The sequence below is a fragment of the Gadus chalcogrammus genome, chromosome 5 (assembly GCF_026213295.1).
Source record: "Gadus chalcogrammus isolate NIFS_2021 chromosome 5, NIFS_Gcha_1.0, whole genome shotgun sequence".
NCBI classification, from domain to species: Eukaryota; Metazoa; Chordata; class Actinopteri; order Gadiformes; family Gadidae; genus Gadus; species Gadus chalcogrammus.
This window is the reverse complement of record NC_079416.1, coordinates 9,651,833-9,670,990: the sequence shown is the minus strand read 5'-3', so window position 1 is coordinate 9,670,990 and position 19,158 is coordinate 9,651,833. Positions and strand designations below refer to the sequence as shown.

Genomic DNA, 19,158 nt, shown 5'->3' with positions numbered 1-19,158 from the left:
CGTCAAACAATGAGGCAGATTCAAAACTGAGGGGTTCAGCCAAGAGATGAAATGTCAATCGCAAAGCGTCGAAAGGTTATGTACAGTTTAAGAGACCGCATGCGAGCATCTGTATATTGTAGCGCCACCCTAGCGTAACTAAAGTACATCTGCTATAGAATAATGGCACGCTTCCAAGGCCCACATTATACGTTTATGTGGCTCTAACAAGCCTCTCTAAATGAGAAGGTAGAAGGTTCCAATTTTTACCAGATGTATGACCAGATAGGCCAACTGGTGAAATGGCTGAATAAGAGAATAAACATACCCAATTTGGACATAATAATCCCAATCACATTCTTAAATCAGCCCAAATTATAAGAAGCATACAGGGGGAAAAGGGTCAGAAGGCATCTCCAAGAAGACAACTATTAGCTATAGCAATTGTAATAACATCAAGTAGGTGGAGCCCATTTCTTGTAGTTTACCTACTGACTCTGTGTCACGTGTACAGCTGAATACAATACGCCACTATGGCTGACTCAGCAAAAGGCCTTGTGGTAGACAGACACAAACACAAGAAAGCGCCTGTGCAACATGAGCAAACGGTGAGTCACTTAGTGAACTTAACCATCTCTGAGCTGAGGAAATGCAGGCATGACAGGGGAGTCCATTCAAGTTACTCCCCGATATCAGTCCCTAGATGAGTGCAAGTTACAGACCTTCAGATGGAGAAGTTTGCCTAGATGGACTTTGTGTTTTTAAACATACTGTTGTCATGCATATTTCTGAATCAAAACATAGGCCGGAGTGAGCCAGATTGTGCTGAAGGCTCACAGTCATATTTTCCATTGATATCAAAGCCATATGGGCAGATCCTCAAGATAACTCTCTCTCTAAGGCCCTGCACAACATAAGCTTTGGTGAGGATAGAAAGTAGAGGAAATGTATGAGATAGTAAAAATGACATGAATGGGATTGTATATGTGTTACGTGTGTGGCTGTGGGGTCACAATTTGAAATGCAGATACTACTTGACTGTTGGTTCCCCAGGGTTGTGCTGTACAATAAGCACAACACTCTTATACACATACCCAACAGAATAGCCCAGACATTATTTCACTGGCGATAACAAACACATAATGCGACATACAACATGGAAGCCACACACTGGTGACTCTCTTAAATACAAAGACTCTTCAAAGCACCATATTTCCAAGTCCCACTCCTTTCCTGTAAAACAAAATTCATGCCGCCGAAACAGATTCTGGAAACACATTCTTGCGACCACGCCAATACATTACGGGTCCCATTCAAACATGAGCGGTGATGAGATGTTCTGCACCGCGGGGCCACTCGGAACGAGCTAGTGAGAATCAGCAGATCTCATAAAGAACAACAACATTACCCGGCTCCTCAGGAATGTCAACTTGGGCCAACATGGAACCAAATGACACAAGGGCAGATGGGACGGCCTGCTCGCTATCCTTGGCCGGTTGCTGCAAAGCCTTTGTGAACAACGTTCAGTTTAACTGATAGTTCAATAGGCGATATTTGAGGTTTTAGTGGATGATGAGAGTGCCATGTTTAATCTCTCGAGTGATTAGAGTTTTCATCATCAATCTCTAATCATCATTATTATGATTGCAAGGTGATGAAATGGCACGAAAGTGGGCCGAACACACAAAAGGCGTAATTTCACTAAAATATGAAACAGGAAACGTTAATCTGATTCCACCACAGACGAGCTCAGTGTGAGAAATGCGTTTCTGTGTACTATGTGAAAACAAAATCACAATATAGTATTGGAAAGTTGGTTTGATCATGAGAGGATAAGTCAACAAGAAACAAATCACAAAATACACCTTCAAAATTGAATTTTGTTGTTATTCAAATGTATCACAATATTTTAGTGCATATAACTGTATCTACAGTGTAGACACATTTACAGTGTATGTAATTGTATCTACCATGTAGAATACTGTAAGTCTACAGCATAGTAAGTAACTGCTTTTCATTATCACCTGATAGGCACAGACCGCTTTGAACTTCAAGTTAAGTTGGTTTTTATATTGGTTCCTCTTGCATTGCAACAAGAAAAATGTTTACACTCACACAGGAATACATAGTGTTTAAAAAAATCGAGAAAAGCTTATCTCATTCAAGATTGACTAGCCCCAATGAAACGTTGTCATCAAAGGACAAAATGCACCTCCATCAACATCCTTTCTATTTCCTACCCGGCCTGTTTGGATCAGGATAGAAGCTTTATGTGGACAAAACCATTAGACCATGAAAGGGCAGCGAAGAGTGTACCACCATAAGCATTTTCAAGCATCCTCATCCTGTCATCCCTCCTTGCTTGTGAAGATGGGTAGAGGGAATCCAGGACTTTCTACTTAAAGTATGTCAATATTAACTCCTGAAACACACACACCCACACACACACACACAGATCCCATGTTCACGACCTTCCCCCCAAAGAGTCTTCACGTCAAGCGTACACGAAGGAGCACATTAGAGACTGCTGGGTGCAGTTCAGACTCCCGCTCTCCACCAAATGATACTTGGCAGTCACACTTGATTGATACAGCCTGTGCTCCGAGTTCAAAGCCTTTCCATATGCTAGGGGCCATTAATCCAGTGCCATTACAACAGGGCTTGCATTGTCATGGAAAACAAGCCCGAGATTACATCAGGGATGAGTACGGCAGAGCACAAACCGCTGAGTAGGTCTGGGTGTGCTGGTGTGTGTGTGTTGTATGTGTTTGTGCGTTAAAAGCTCCCTGTGTGTGTGTGTGTGTGTGTGTGTGTGTGTGTGTGTGTGTGTGTGTGTGTGTGTGTGTGTGTGTGTGTGTGTGTCCGCTGGTGTGTGTCTGCTCCCATCATGGGTCCAGCTCCAGCACACCACAGTGTAAACAACTGGCGCTTCTAGGCTGCGCACGGTAACTGGAGCAGCAGGCTCGCTGCCGTTGTGCATGCTTCTGTGGTGTCTGAATCGGTGGGCACGAGACCCAGATGTCTGCCTCTCAAAACAAAGGCAGGGCACACGTATGTGACACACAAATAGAAGAAAAATACTTTGGTGTGTGTCTGCGTTTGTGATCGTGTTTATGTGTTTGCGGGCACAAGCTTGCGTATTTGTGGGGCGCAGGCATGCATGTGTGTGTTTGCGTGTGTGTGCGTGTGTGTTTATGGGTGTGTGTGTGTGTGTGCAGAAGTTTGGAAGGACACTACTGTCTTCAGTCCAACTGCCTGAGCTTTGAAAACAGATAAATAACAGTGGAAATGCTACCCTTGTAGCCAACAGAGATGATATAAGAACATGTAAGACACGCACACGCGAGAACAAATATTTCTTGTTGGACACTGTTTCGATTTCCATGCCATCGGCCCCCAAGTGAGATAGCACGAAATAACAAAATTGGTTGAAAGTCGTGCAGTGTCAGAGGTCAGGGCAGTTATGATGCTACACAAATAAAAACACACTTAAAACAGCATTACCCCTATCACCATTAACACCTTCAAAATGCCTCTGCCTACCTCCCCGAGACTCTACACAGCGACCACACAAACATCTGCCTCCCGAACCACTGCTCAAGGTACCTTCTGGTCGACGATGGAGCACACCAGGTCCTTGACGGCGGACAGCGACACGTCCCCCACCTCCAGGCTGACCGTCTCCCTGGTGAGTCCGATCTGGAGCAGGAAGGAGACGCCATGGAAAGAGCCCCGGGAGTTGGTGGGGCTGGAGGCGCTGTGGCTGCCGTTGGAGAGCCGGCTGTAGAGTGGCCCCGGCGGGCTGGGCGACGGAGACGGGGTGGGCGGCGAGGACGGGTGGTGCGGATGGAGCGAGTGGACGTAGGCTCGAGGTAAGGACGCGGGGGAGGAGGTAGACATTGGGGTTTTTCCTCCTCCGACGGGGGCCGGTGGGTGCAACAAAATAATTGAAACAAAAGAGGGTTGTTTTGTGTTTCTGAGTTCTGGGCTTGTGCTCCCCTAAGCACCGCCGCTTCTGTGTACTCTCCTCATTCCAAAGGAAAGGAAACTGGTAGGAGCCCTGTGTGTCTAAACTGACATTGTTTGGGGTGTTTTCGCATGAAGTAATGATGGAGTTCTCTTGCAAATGCTTGACCGCCCACCTTAATGCACGCAGGTGAATGGGATAGTTCTCACCGATTCCCAGACTTCAGCAACTGAGCTTGAAAACTTCATGACCACAGACCTTTCTTCTCCTTGCTGAAGTCAGTAAACCACTCCGACCACAGGAAACCTGCCACTAAACAGAAACAGAGTTGTTGCAATGAGGTTATTGCAAGTTTCCAAAATAAATGTTAAACATTTTGATAGAAAAGAGGCAAAAGAAAACTCCAACATCTGGCTTCTGAACATCTGGACCCCTCCCACTTGCGACTGGATTGCTGGCAGAACATAACCAAGACCCAGAATGCCAGCAAAACAAGTTATACAATCAGCGAATACTGCTAGTTGGCATATGCTTTTACTCTTTAAATGCATATTTACTTAAAGCCTATGGATCTTGAATCAATAGCTATACAATTGCGAACGATACGTTACCTTCACAATGAGCAAAGGCTGCTTTCCTATCCATTGTAAGTGAAGCACAGAAACTTAGCAACTCCATCAACTGTGGAACGCCGAGCGTAAAGTTCAATCAACTTTTGTAAGCCGCACTAGTTAAGCGCCGTTCACTGTTACGAATCTAGTTTGTCTGTGAATACGCGCAATAACCTACTGAAACGTCCGCTTTATGAAAGTTTCTCTTATCTTTATGCCGCTATTGCCAGATAGTAAATTCATGCGCATCTTATTATCGCTCCAGCTGTGACTCTACTCCCCCCGTTTCACGAGAAAATGAGCCGATATAGTCCCTGGGGCTTGGAGTTTTTATTACCTTCTCATAGCAGGGTTTCTGTATGTGGATAGGAATTTGTGAACTACAGTCTCTGAACAGCTATGGCGCCTCTGACGGACATGGGATCAATGCGCATGCCCCTTCCTTTTCCGTTATTTGAACTTATGGTACGGTACTCAGAACTCGGTAGAAGCTACGATATATGAAATCATGAAACGTTAAAAAAATGTCCCTTTTACAAACTCTTTTTTTGTTTGAACCGACATTCTGTGATACTGCGATGACACTCGGCCTATAGGCTTTATTTAAGATAAGATAGATAATATATACTTTGATGAACCCGTGGGGACATTTCTTCTGGACACCGTACTGCAGTTCCACGTTGGATAAGATTACAACACGTAGCTTTCCATGTAACAGTTTGCAGATACACACGTTCTGATGAGACAAAATAAAAAAAACGATTAGATTGATTTTGTTTGCCGAAAATAATAAGTTACATTCTGTTTCTTTTAGGATAATTAGCCTTTGATCAATAGATCAAACTACTATTTTCATACAATGACGCAATTAATTAGTACAAGGGTCAATAACCAACAAGTTAAGTAGGCTACAACTCATTTATTAACTATGGCAACAAGAATATACACATTGAAATCAGCAACTCAATATTGTGGAAATTCCGGGTCAATCTTTTGGGACCAGGCCATGAGTCCCCCACAAATATCTTTGACAGTGATTTCATCCAATTCTGATGTGCTCATCTTCTCCAGGAGCTGAACAGCCTTCTGGGAGTCATTCCCCTGCTTACAGATGACATAGACTGCCCACAGACAGCAGGGCGTCATGCAGCAAAACACATAAAACACAAAGTTCAGATCAATCGAGTTATACATTGTAGTCTTATTCATTCGTATATTATTTCGAGGCACCTTTGAACCAGTTTACTCAGAGATCCCTGTTAGTGCACCCTTATTTGAATGTTGCATAGATTAAAGATATGCAAATACACACACACACAGGTCTAAAGTGGATCATCAAGGAGCCCAAATCTATATAAAGCTCTTTCACACAGTGAATATACAGAGGACAACACAAATAACGAATATTCTCAGTTTCTTTCGTTTAGGTGTTTCCAAGCCTGCCAGCTGCTCAGGTCAAACGCAGTTGTTATGGAAAATAATTACCTAGCAACCGTCATTACATCGTAGTCCCTGGCTCTCTAAAATAAGCTGGACGACATTACAAACCGTGCATATGTACAAGTCTGCTCTCGTCCCCTTACGGTTCCCCAGCCTTTTTAGACGCAGAGGCGTTCAGACGGGTTACCTGGAAGCGGGCCGTCTCCCGACATCTGCCCTTTGGATTGGCTGATGCTCTCCCGGAGTAACTGGAGATGGCCGCTCTTCCCCTGCAGCAGGCTGGAGAGCGGAATGTCTAGCGGCAGAAGGCTGAGGATGGGGAACCGCAGAGCACTGGAGGGCAGCCTACCACTGAACTAAATGAGTAAGCATAACTAAAAATATAATCATTTTGAATCGATCATACCATAAGACATCCCACGCATACACACACACCATTTGCACACACACACACACACACACACACACACACACACACACACACAAGGATACTGAGGGAGAAGGGTAGCTGGCATATATCGACCTCCACGGGAGGGCGCACATCCAGCAGGAGATGGGAGGATGCATTGTCCACGACCGCTTTATACTCCTGGAATCACAGTGTCAACGAAGCATAGCACTGTTACAATGGCGGCGTTACATGTCCTTTCAAAACAAATGTTTATGGAGTATTGGAAAAACACTTGATTAGTTCAAAACCATGTCCAGGGAAAACGATCTGTATAACTGTAACTTCCATGGCATCACAAGATTTCTGCATCTAAATGAAGCCCTTGTGCAATCGCTATTACGCCTCAATCATTCAGGATCGCCATCTACGCCTAACGGCCTGGTCAGTTACAAAGCTTGACATTCAAGTGCTATAAACAAACCTAATTCACAAGCGCTCACTGCCAAACAGAACACACTATTCTCATTCCTTTAGAAAACCTTGAATACTTAAGAATACTCATTTCCCATTTAGGGTTGGACCAGCAATAAGATGTAATCACAGTTTATGAATGCACGCACAGAAAGAAAAAACACAAAATTAAGTGAAATTATAAAAGAACCGCTGCTAAATACAGTGAGTCACGCCAGGCTCTTTTGCGGTGTGTGCGCTGTGTGTGTACCTGCACCGTGATCCTATGATCTTTGGAGAGGAGGTTGAGTCTGCGGCACTGCCGAACAAGCAGAGAGAAAAGGCATTTGGAAGCAATAAAAGTACTTCCTACAATTGAGGGGAAATCTGATTGTACTGTTCAATTATGCGATTAGATGGCCAAAATGATTACACGTTTTAACATATCACCTGAAAATAATCAACACAACAAATTGGTGCGAGAGTTCACGACTGGTTCATTGCATAATCCTCCAATAGTTTAAGGGTTCATCCACCTTGGTTGAATCGTATCATTCGTCCTTTAGTATCAGGGGCCAGGCTGATGCCCAGGGTGACCCACCTTGTCGGTGGCTGCAGAACCACAGAGGGCCTCGTAGTCCACCAGCTGGGTGACTGAGGGTTTCTCCCCACACACGGCGCACTCGGGCTGCCTGGGCCGCAGCCTGATGGACCTGAACCTGGTGTCCAGAGCGTCAAACATCACCAGCTGCTGCCCGCAGGAAGCTGCATGCCCACCTGGTCAAGGAAGGGGCCTGTTTTTATCGGGAAACATCTGGCTGCCGAGGGCTTGCAGAGGAGGCCTGGTTGGGAATGTGGCATGCTGGCATGGTAACATTTAGATGTGTGGTAGGAGCGGTGTATGTGGTTGTGTGCGCGTGCGTGTGCGTGTGCGTGTGTGTGTGTGATGGAGGGGGGCATTCTGGTTTAAGTATAGAGGCCAGGTGTAGAATAGGGGAGCACAGTACAAACACGCGTCAGTACAAACACAGTTATGATGCAGACCAATGGCCTGTTTCATAGCTTTACCACAACAGCAAGTAATTCAAATGTAATACAGATAATGCAGACCTATCGCATTAGACCCAACAAACGGATTTGTTCCTAGGCAAACCCGCCTTTGTTATGGATTAAAACCAATCGAAGATACAAAATTAACCTAAATTGCGTTAATACGAGTTAAATGGAATAACATGTGACTCAAAGCTCCACTACCTGAAAAAATGTATGCTACTTTTTCTCAGGTTTCTGGTGTTTGCAATCACATTCTAATACAGGATGTTTTTAGTATTTAATGCTATAAATTATAGAATTTTACTATTTTAGGTTGGTTATGAATGGAGAAAATCCACAACACACCTGGCCCATATCCTGGCAACATATTTGTCTGTTCTTTTTTACTTTTATAAAAACAAAACAATCAATGTCTTGCTTTGACACAATTTAATGTGATCGACCTTTTTTTCCCCTACACATATTCAACCATGACTAAATATATACTTTCTGTACAATGACCTGCGATGGTAACAAGGCAGCTATTTCTAGAAAACACATGAGGAAGGAAGGATACATCCTTGTCCAGACGCAATCTTGATGACCTCCAGAGCTTGGAGACATCCCATAATTCCTGGAACTGAGACAAAAGTGGAACATTAACACGCACGCGCACACACACACACACACACACACACACACACACACACACACACACACACACACACACACACACACACACACACACACACACACACACACACACACACACACACACACACACACACACACACACACACACCTAACTAAAATACAAACCGTCACCTCGTCACCACCTAATTGCAATTCGTTTTTTTGGGGGGGAAAGGGTGGAGGAAGGGTGGGGAAACAAAGGAAGAAACCCCTCACCCACTCCAAGCACCCCTCCGTCAGAGCAGTTGGTCACCGTCTCGGCTGGAGGGGGCACGGGGTACAGACACCTGTAGCATGGCCCTCCTCTGTAGTTATACACCGTCAGCTACACGCAGCCAAACACAGAAACAACAACATGTCCACATTAGCCATTCAGATATTTTACATACGTTTGAACTTTGTAAGGACATTTTTAATTTTTTTATTTCACCTGTCCCTCCATTCTCAGGGCGCTGGCTGACACGAGGGGCTTGCGGCTGATCACGCAGGCGTCGTTCACCAGGTAGCGGGTGGGCACGTTGTCCGAGCAGTCGGCCACGATGTCATACCTGATGGGCTCAAGGAGGTCAAGGATTCGGCAACGCTTGAAGAAGGTATTTTTTTAACGTGACTTGGGGCTGGCAGCTCGGGGCGAGCTAGAAGAAATCAGTGGGTGAGGTGAGTGGCAGGGGGTCAGTAGGTTGGACGGTGGCAAGGGGTCAAAGGATACTGTTGGATCAGTTGCAGGGCATTCTCAGAAGAGAGCTGAAGGTTGTAGGGTATGCACTCCACGGTCGAGTTCAGCCTGTGGACACAGAAGCACAAGGTCAGAGCATGTCAAAACAAACAAACACATTGTGAAATGGGCCTCAAAAACGGCACGGACTGTCTGTTTCGGACCAAAGTAATGTACTGTACTGAGTTGCTGCCTTGAAAACTGCAACAAGGAATCAATTCAGTAAGCCAATGAAATGGCGCCCCCAAGCGGCCATGGATATGGGTATACACTGTACTCACCACAGTAGTGCCGATTGTGGGTGAGAAAGCCACCCAAAACAGCACTCTCTAAAATAACATGTTTGCACAATATTTGCAGACTGGGGTGAAATGCTTGACCATATATAACCTGTGGTGAGACTAGAACGCGCCATCCCATATTACAGAGTAATCAAAGGGTTACAAAAAGCTAAAAGAAACAGTAATTCTTTGATAATGCATTGGATTTATATAGCACTTTGCTTAGTATGGAAAGGCGCTTTACATAAATAGGAACAACTTAACTTTACAAAAACAATATGATTTTGAAAATAAATAAGTAAATAATTGTAAGTACTAAATAACATTGTTGCTACAACTGATTACACACTGAGTTTCTCAGAAGAACTATTTAAAGCACATTGGTAGAATAGGGGTGTAATTAATATGATACAACATTGGAACTTGCTAACAAACTTACTCACCAACCAAATTGTATGCAGGGTAGTTGTGTGCATGCATGGTCAAATACAATATTAATGTCACTTAACCAATGTAAATTCAATTTTCACAATTTAAGACAATACAGACACACAGTCATATTTAAAATCGTACAACCATCTCAACGACTAATCCGAAGTACTGGAGATTGCTATGGATCAAAATACACTTGTCAACTGCTTCTAAGTGTGCTAGAAAAAACACTAAATGGAGGTACCTGTTGACAGCAGTGGCAGCAGACAGGGCCTTGGCCTGGCCTTGGCTCTCCTCTCTATGCAGCACTTGTCTGTGGAGGTTACTGAGCTCCACTTCGTCATAGTCCAGCAGGCCCAGACGCCCTAGGGCAAAAAGCAGTAGAAAGCAGCATCAATAAGCTGACAGTATTCTAAGAAGTCAATCAACTAGAATGTTTTTTAGAGGAGCAAATTGGCCGGGCTACTTCCAATTATGTGAAAGCACAGAGGGCTTATTTTGTCTGAAAATAATGGTCAAATTTATTGCATTTTACATCAGCACGGCATTACGATTATTGTTTAATGTAAGATATTGATAGTTATGGTGAAGATCAGACATACATTTGGTTTTTAGTTTATAAGGAGCCACTAAGTAGGTGATAAACATATTAGTTTCGGGCAATACAATATTATCATTTACATATATTAAGTTGGTAACACAATAAAAAAAGGGGTCTGCCTTATGGTTCTGAACAATGGTGTCAGAATGTCATTGGCCGTGGCTCCTCTTTGTTTATATTCATCCTGCAAACATGATTACCCACCAATCCCTGCTGCAGCTAGATACTGTGCCAGCGGGCATCCCAGTCCTCCACATCCAACCACCAGTACAGAGCTCTGGGAGAGGTTCTTCTGACCTGAACACAATAAAGACCAATGATAATCATTCGAAATCAAACTGCATTGCAGCTCATCATTTGACCTTTCTCAATAAACGTTGATAAATTTACCTCGGACGCCGAGCTCTGGTAGAATAAGCTGTCTGCTGTAGCGCATGATGTCCTCGTTTGAAAGAGGTTTGGACTCCAGAGGGGTCAGAGTTGTAACTTTGTCAATCAATTCGATACATGGCTTCTCGTTCTAGATACAACAGGATTACACGCAACGTATTATTACCATTACTTTATCTCAGGCAAGCAGGCAATACAATGGCAATAAGACGTGTTGCACAACTTTAAGATGCATTGTTCCGATTACAGTAGTAGACCTTCGTGCAGACGAGCATGCTTTGAACGTGCACAATGAACTTAGGAAGCTTACGATCTGTTTTTGTCAATGTTAACCTAAAATTGAACTTTGAGTTGATTCCCAAACCTTCTCATATTGCGCCAATTTTTTCTTCAAAACGTCTAACTCCGTATCCTTGTCCAGGAGCCGTGCCTTCAAGCACGAAACTTCGTCTGCCATTGTTGTTTAAAATTAGAATAAGTTAAAATTCAGATAAAGTTGTAGAAATGGATGTGATGATTTACTGTAAAAATGTATGAATGTTGACAAGTGTGGCACTTCCTGGTCCAACACGTGGAATAAGACCACGTGACTCAATGAAAGTGGGCGGTGCTCCGGTGTTCTCAAATGCGCCGGTGTTCTCAAATGAATAAATAACTTGTGCAGATATAAAGTAGTCAATATAGGTGTCAATAATTTAATATATTTGGTTTACTAGTGAGTTACATCTCAAACACTTTTATACATTACATTACATTTTCATGATTGTCTATCTTTTATGATATCTATGACGAATAATGTCCTTTAGCCTACATGTTTTTTTTTAAAGTATTTTTAAAGTTTAGGCCTATGCTATTTAAAAGCATTTAATATATGTTTACATGCCCCGTTTAGTTGTACTGCCATATTGGGTTAAACAAGGATAGCTTTACCCTCACCCACTGCATAAATACAAGCGCATTAAACTACGTTCACATCGATGGACCAAGGGGGCATGTTGTCGTGATCGGCCTACCACATGACATGATAAACGACGTTGTTTAGTTGTTCTTAAATTTACCCTTGGGACCAAATGAACTACACCAGTGACGTGCGCATTAAACGGCGCCCCGGGCTCCCATTCCCCCTCCCTCCTTGTTCACATGATCTGTAAAGCCTTGACTGAGGAGAGGGAGGAATGTTGACGACTCAGAGGATCTAGTGCGATGTATGAGCGTCGCCACGGTCCGTTAACGATGTATTTTCTCAATGCTCTGAGTATCTTTGGGATATTTATCAGCGGTGTCAATGGAATTCCATGGACACAAGAGAAGGTAAACAGCAAATGTGTGACAGTTATGTCACAGGTTACTAAATTATTATATATCTCAGGCTATCATTAATGAGGTCCCAGCAAATCTGGGAGCACATATTTTTATTTTAATAACGTACGTTTTAGTGTAATATTGGTTTCTTCCGCTATTATATGCCTGCCTATTTATTTAATTGATTATGGTGACCAGATGTGCAAGGCAGTTTGTTTTAGCGTTTTAAGAATTTACAAAGTCAAATTAAATTCAATATTTTATTTTATTCGAATTCGATTTATAATCTACAAAATAATAGTTTAATATGCGTACGATTTAATTTAATTTAAGATAATTTGTCGCTCCTAGGTTTTCTATGTAGGAAATGCCCAAGGGTGTAAGCAACAGCACACTATTGTGTCATTTCTGTGATGCAGCTCGATTCTTCTTGGAAATATGTGCCTTTCTTTGTTCGTCATCGACTCACCTCTTTATCGGTTGCTATGGCAGCAAGGTTATCACCATTGATCGTCCAATTTCAGATCATGGTATTTATAGATCGAAACTGGACCTCCATTTGATTCCATCTGTGAATCCCATCTCTTGAGGATCACAGGTTGAGAGTCACTTGCACCATATCATTGTGAACCTATGATTACAGGTGGACTCACACCAGCTGCTATACATATTGTTAACATCTTGCGACGCCACAGGCAGTGCGATCATTTCTAGAGGACCGTGTGTTAAATTATATGAAATAAAACATAAACCTTAGGTTTCTGGAAATGGGTTATAACAATCGCTTATGTAGTCTATACCTATGCTCTGCTGTCTCCCTCTACCTCCTCAATCAAACTCTGTCAATTAACAACCAGCCGTTATCTGTATTTAGAGACAGGAAAGCAATACCAAACCATACAGACACACATTCTTTGTGGTTGGGTGATCAATATATCCTTTACTACTAAGCTTCTTGTGCTCTTCAAATTATTCACCACACCAAGCAACCATGGTTGTGTGTAGTAGATACAGCTCAGGTGGCCTTTGAGACCAAACACAGATCCGATCCGACCGGATCAATATGTTCAAAGCCAACGTTTACCAGATTCGATTTTCTCCTGTCATTCAACCCATGAACTACCAGTGGAAATTTGAACACATGAAATAAGATTAAAAGACAATCCAATGGAAATCCTATCTACAGGTGTGGGGAGTTGGCTTGTTAACAAACGCCTTAATCACAATTACCAACTGCTTGTAAATGTGCTATTCTACAGGTGACTGCCTTATCAAAAGAGTAGGCCTACAGCATGTGTTGACTAGTCGAGGGTTATTTAATCAGGGTGTATTCACACTGTTGGAGTGGGATCTGGTTTTTTTATGTGAAATTCTACACTTTGAGGGAACTGGCCTGTCAAAATCACAACAAGGCAGCAACCAAACCATGTGTCGCGAATATTAGTAGTTGAGTCTGGTGGCTTCATCGGAAACTGTTGACACATCACTGCTTTAGCGTCATTGGCAGACTTTAATTACTTGTTACCAACAATTACCATGATGACTACCCAAGTACTGTGCAACCATATTGGTTGGTTGCTCTTCAAACCGCAGATTCACAGACACAACGGCTGAGATGGCTTTCTTGTTCTTTGCTTTGCCCCTGCAGGCTATGAGTCATTTGCTTTTACAACCACACATATTTTTTCTGTGTGGTATTGTGTAATATCAAGAAGAAATTACATTGTGTGGGATTTTAAACGGCGTCAAGCTTTAAAACGCAACATCCTCCCTCTTGCTTCATCTACCATGATGCATTGTTAAAAAGTTCCATTATGTGCCTCAAAGTGTAGGTCTCTCTGTCTGTGTTACCGGATTTTAAGATGACAATTCAGAATAACGTTGAATGGAAAACCCCAGAGCTTGCCCAAGCATGTTATTTTTCATTGGATGGATCAACCTTGTTACAAATTTATTATGGATGGATGGATGCATTAATGAATGAATGGATAGGTGGAGGACCAGGTGGGCAGATGGATGATTAGATCAGTTCCACCCAGTTCATCCTGTTGAATTAGCGGGGTCATTGAATCAGACGATGCCATGCACCTGCCATTAAATCCTCCTCAACAAAGCAATACGATAACTTACCGTGACTGAATGCCGTCTCTAATTGTGTGTTTGTATGTTCATGTATGGCCAGCTCACACATAGAGCCGCTACGCTGACTGCGGGGGAGATCCGCAGCGCCCTAGCCCACACGGACCTGGACAAGATGTGGCAGAGGGATCTGACCCCTCTGCTGGTCACCAGGTACCCCGGGACCGCGGGCAGCCTGGCGGTACAGCAGGTCAGCGCTCAGGGCTTTTACCACGCCAAATCGTCCTGAAGATGCAACAACAACATTAGTTATTGGGACCACCATGCAAATGAATGGTCAAAATACACAATTATTTTTGAGTTTCATTTGTTCAGTGTCTACCAATGAAAACTAGGATGTCATGACGGGGTTCGAATGATAATCAGTGATCCATCAGTCCTCCATTCATTCTTCTCATTCTAGATCTGGTTCAACAATTCCTTCCTTGATTTGATCCAAAAGTGTGAACCAATATTAGCATCAAAACAATGTTTGAGCTTATTATTATTGTGGATCACTGTAGGATTGCATTATGTATAATGTTATATAGTATGTAATACATTTATCTATTCATTGAGAAAATACTTTTGTCCAAAAAGTGGCATCCAAGTGAGTGTTGCATTGCATGTGTGTGTTTGCATACCTGTGTGTGTGTATATGTGTGTGTGTGTGTGTGTGTGTGTGTGTGTGTGTGTGTGTGTGTGTGTGTGTGTGTGTGTGTGTGTGTGTGTGTGTGTGTGTGTGTGTGTGTGTGTGTGTGTGTGTGTGTGTGTGTGTGTGTGTGTGTGTGACTGTGTGCATGTCCGCAGCATATCAAAACGACACTGGGCTCCCTAGAGGCCGGCTGGAGCGTGACTGAGGACAGCTTCGAGGCCCAGACGCCGTACGGCCCGCGGACCTTCACCAACCTCATCGCCACCCTGGACCCGTCCGCCAAGCGCCGCCTGGTGCTGGCGTGTCACTACGACTCCAAGTACTACCCGCCCCAGTGGCACGGAAAAGAGTTCCAGGGGGCCACCGACTCGGCCGCGCCCTGTGCCATGATGCTGGAGCTGGCCCGGGCCCTGGACCAGGAGCTGAAGACACACAAGGTTGGGGACCAGAGGGAGATGTGTCGTGGTGGGGATAGAGGATTTAGGTTTGGTCTGTGTCGTCAAGGCCAGCCTTTTCTTTTGTAGTGTCAAAACACGATACAAAACGATACAAAACATTTTTGGAATTGTATCATATTATAATATTATATAATAATTGTGCACAAGATGAATCTAAATTGTATCATATTTTTATTGTGCATAGCTTATTGTTACTCTGTGTCCTTGTTCTAGATTTTGAATACAGTTTACAGACAAGGGACAAAAGTCAACTCAGATTTCCCCCGAGGACAGAGGCTGGCTGCAGCTGTGTTGTTACAAATAGATTCATCTTTTTCCCTGATGAGATATGAAACAGAGGAAGCAATCCTGCCCCAGTCTGGAACAAAAATACCACAGCCCCAGTTTAAAGAGCAGAGTTGAAAATCGAATAATAGAATGCTTGTTGAGAAAAATACAAAAAACAGAGGACTCAAATAGCCCAGTTCAACCACCAGGGGGCAGAAAAGCTTTCAGAATAACAACACGGTTTTTATTCTTCTGCAAATTTGCTTACGTTTCTTTGGTTCCATACTTTTCTCCTTCTTTACCTCTCTCCCTCCTCCACCACCAACCCCACCACCACCCCCTCTCCCACCAGAGCTCCAGCCCTGACCTGACGCTGCAGCTGCTGTTCTTTGACGGCGAGGAGGCCATGTTCCAGTGGACCGCCACTGACTCCCTGTACGGCTCCCGTCACCTGGCCCAGCAGATGGAGAGCACCCCGCACCCTGCCGGCGCCAACGACACCAACCTGCTGCACGGCATTGTGGGTCCACACAGCCACCCTCCGCCGCCTCCAGTCTCTCAGACCAGAACAACCTCAGGATTAGTGAAGTTGTAATATCGGATTATCTCATGATAATATTAGCGATCATCCTGTGGTTGCCTTCATTATTATGAGGATACTGAGAAACATGCATAAATGTTAAGTTGACACCTATATGAGTAAGACCAACCATAGGATTAATCTTATAGTGTTTGCTGTGTTGCGGAAACTTTAGAGCTGAGGAGTGTGTGTGTGTGTGTGTGTGTGTGTGTGTGTGTGTGTGTGTGTGTGTGTGTGTGTGTGTGTGTGTGTGTGTGTGTGTGTGTGTGTGTGTGTGTGTGTGTGTGTGTGTGTGTGTGTGTGTGTGTGTGTGTGTGTGTGTGTGTGTGTGTATGTGTGTGGGGGGGGCTTTCTTGTAGAAAAAGGCAGCACATAGATCAATATTGTCAGAGCTGGGACTTGGGATACATTATGTCATCCTGGTACCTCAAAGCTACAGGGGGAGTTGCCCGTTAGGAAAGACTTACCTTCCCTTATCTACTCTTATCTTCTCTTATCTGCTTGAACCGAGAGCTGATTCCACACAAGACAGCCCTAAATGATGTTCATCATGTCCGTCCCCCCGTCCCCCAACACACACACACACACACACACACACTTTAGGATCTGTTTGTGCTGATGGACCTGATTGGGGCCCCCACGCCTCGCTTCGGGAGCCAGTTCTCCAGCACATCCCGCTGGCTCACCAGACTCCAGAATATAGGTATTTAATCACACTTCACCCTATGTACATTAGGATCTCAACTGGCAAACCAAGGCATTTTTTCCTTTTTCTCAATGTACAAAGTAAAAAAAACATCCTTGATGGCTAAACATAAGATTATGGTTTTTCAGTAAATATTAAAAATAGTAAAAAAAGTAAAAATATTATTCAAAATGTACATATCAAGCTAACATACTGGAGTGTGTTCATTTTATGTTACTACTCTTAATGTTTACAACAGCCGGATTTGAAGCCTGTCTCCTCTTCTTGTTCTGTGTTGTCAGAGCGTCGTCTCCACTCCATGGGCCTGCTGATTGACCATCCTGCCGATGTGCAGTACTTCTGGCCCAACATGCCCGTGGGCTTCGTTCAGGACGACCACGTGCCCTTCCTGAACAGAGGTTCATACAGCCGCTCACACGGTCAAACATACATTTATAAACACATTCACGTCGTGTGTATAGTATACTATGTGTATTTGGTATAAGTATATACAAGCATGAAGACACACACACACACACACACACACACACACACACACACACACACACACACACACACATACACACACACACACACACACACACACACACACACAAACGCAGAAACATACAAAAGCGTACTTAACACACTTGCATACTTAAACATTCCCATACAAATAGATTCACACTGACACACATAGACACACAATCGCACACATGCACCAACGCACACACACACATTCACACAGACACATGATAAATCACCAGCACTCAGGACATCCTGTGCAGTGCGTGTGAAGGCGTGGCCTGACCCCTCCGTCCCCCCTCTGGTTTCCTGTCAGGTGTGCGCATCCTGCACCTCATCCCGACCCCCTTCCCCTCCGTGTGGCACACGTTCGATGACAACGAGGAGAACCTGGATCGCTCCAGCATCCAGAACCTCAACAAGATCATTCAGCTCTTCGCTCTGGAGTACCTCAACGCCAGACCCATCGACCCACAGAACCCACAGAACGCCCCCTAAAGTAGACCTGCTCTTCTTTTGAGTATTTTTGGATGACTGTTGTACACAGCTATCTGATTCCATTGTATGGACTGATCAGGCATTTAATTTGGTCCATTTTAGTAGCAAACATTTTTATAATATGGCTCATATGGAAGACTACATTGTTTTCCTCTAGATATGCTGTCCTCACACATAGGATGGTACGTTCATCTGACAAAGTATACTGTGTCTGTGAGCATTCCCGTTCGCAACTTTAATGCTAATACTAATGCTTTACCTGAGAGTGACTGCATAGGAAAGCAATGGGTGATGAAGATTTATCAAGGCAATAGACTATTTCTAACTTAAAAACCGGAATAACCTATAATCAAGAAGTTCTCAGCCGCCATATACAGATATATCTAAACCGTATGTTTAACAGTACCGTATTTAGGAATAACCTAGAGATGGAGTCTCAGAGCTTTCACAAGTCACTTCCTGACTGTAAATCGGTCACGGTTGTTTATAGAGCAAACATGTCAAAACAAAACGAGAAAAAGAGAGGCCTTATGTATATGATAACATCTCTACTTCCATACCCTGTGGGATGAACAAGCTCCATGTGCTTGTGCTTCATCTCTGTGTTTGTTTTGGTGTCATTATTAGCCAGTAATAATACACAGGGAACTATATTGGACTTCCTGTCTTCTTTTTTTAAAGTCTGAAATAAAAGAATGCCCTGAACATAAAAAAATATATAAAATAAGCTTGGTGTCTTTTCTCTTGTTGCTAAAATAACTTGTGTTGAGGACAAGCCCTAGTTTGTTTGGGGGTTATGGGGGAAAGATATGGAAACGCTGTAGCCATGATATTCATTCTGTGTTTTGTCTGATTAGGATGTGTAGAATGCATCGTTATTCTGCTCTAGAAGGATTTCAGTAGAAGCATACTATCTATCTAGAGTAGATTAGTAATCCCCAGGGCTTCATCCTTATCCCACCTTGGAATTATTTACTCCCCTTTTTTCCCTCAGGCTTAAAGGCTGCCATCTGACCTCATCAGTGTAGGCGTGTTAAGCCCTTTGATAAAGAAAGTGTAATGCTATCATGGCAAGGGCTAAGCTATAA

General features: G+C 43.6%; 3 protein-coding genes across 5 annotated transcripts in view; 1 reads left to right on the top strand and 2 right to left on the bottom strand.

Annotated features, from left to right (window-relative positions):
* prkd3 (protein kinase D3) overlaps nt 1–4,923 on the bottom strand; it is a 38,873-nt gene extending 33,950 nt beyond the window's left edge. For both annotated transcript variants that reach the window (XM_056589969.1, XM_056589970.1), the window contains exons 1-2: nt 4,558–4,923; nt 3,586–4,258 (exon numbers count right to left, since the gene is read on the bottom strand). In XM_056589969.1, the coding sequence (XP_056445944.1) occupies nt 3,586–3,879 (294 nt within the window). In that variant the 5' untranslated portion in view covers nt 3,880–4,258; nt 4,558–4,923. The remainder of the gene's footprint in view (nt 1–3,585; nt 4,259–4,557) is intronic.
* A 514-nt stretch (nt 4,924–5,437) lies between these two features.
* Nucleotides 5,438–12,874, bottom strand: mocs3 (molybdenum cofactor synthesis 3). Of its 2 annotated transcripts, none has more exons than XM_056589972.1 (13): nt 12,754–12,874; nt 10,983–11,112; nt 10,797–10,889; nt 10,236–10,356; nt 9,273–9,347; nt 8,994–9,111; nt 8,780–8,888; nt 8,448–8,510; nt 7,440–7,603; nt 7,110–7,157; nt 6,490–6,586; nt 6,185–6,292; nt 5,438–5,678 (listed from the first exon to the last, which is right to left on the bottom strand). In XM_056589972.1, exons 2-13 carry the CDS (start codon nt 11,026–11,028, stop codon nt 5,521–5,523), a joined length of 1,200 nt encoding a protein of 399 aa, XP_056445947.1. In that variant the 5' UTR covers nt 11,029–11,112; nt 12,754–12,874; the 3' UTR covers nt 5,438–5,520. The 2 variants fall into 2 exon arrangements, with proteins under 2 accessions (XP_056445947.1, XP_056445946.1); XM_056589971.1 differs by lacking the exon at nt 12,754–12,874 and adding an exon at nt 11,347–11,601.
* Nucleotides 12,059–18,800, top strand: qpct (glutaminyl-peptide cyclotransferase). Its single transcript, XM_056589973.1, has 7 exons — nt 12,059–12,293; nt 14,467–14,613; nt 15,213–15,494; nt 16,135–16,302; nt 16,966–17,065; nt 17,350–17,466; nt 17,889–18,800. Exons 1-7 carry the CDS (start codon nt 12,186–12,188, stop codon nt 18,068–18,070), a joined length of 1,104 nt encoding a protein of 367 aa, XP_056445948.1. The 5' UTR covers nt 12,059–12,185; the 3' UTR covers nt 18,071–18,800.
* Nucleotides 18,801–19,158: the final 358 nt, after the last annotated feature.

What these genes read in the sequence shown, in the direction of transcription:
- qpct (XM_056589973.1), top strand. Translation starts at nt 12,186, where the DNA reads ATGTATGAGCGTCGCCACGGTCCGTTAACGATGTATTTTCTCAATGCT. An exon ending in GCAGCCTGGCGGTACAGCAG is followed by an intron (nt 14,614 to 15,212) that starts GTCAGCGCTCAG and finishes GCATGTCCGCAG; the next exon opens with CATATCAAAACGACACTGGG. An exon ending in AGGAGCTGAAGACACACAAG is followed by an intron (nt 15,495 to 16,134) that starts GTTGGGGACCAG and finishes CTCTCCCACCAG; the next exon opens with AGCTCCAGCCCTGACCTGAC.
- mocs3 (XM_056589971.1), bottom strand. Translation starts at nt 11,439, where the DNA reads ATGGCAGACGAAGTTTCGTGCTTGAAGGCACGGCTCCTGGACAAGGAT. An exon ending in TCTAGCTGCAGCAGGGATTG is followed by an intron (nt 10,357 to 10,796) that starts GTGGGTAATCAT and finishes TTTTTGCCCTAG; the next exon opens with GGCGTCTGGGCCTGCTGGAC. An exon ending in CCAGCTACCCTTCTCCCTCA is followed by an intron (nt 6,293 to 6,489) that starts GTATCCTTGTGT and finishes TTCTGCCGCTAG; the next exon opens with ACATTCCGCTCTCCAGCCTG.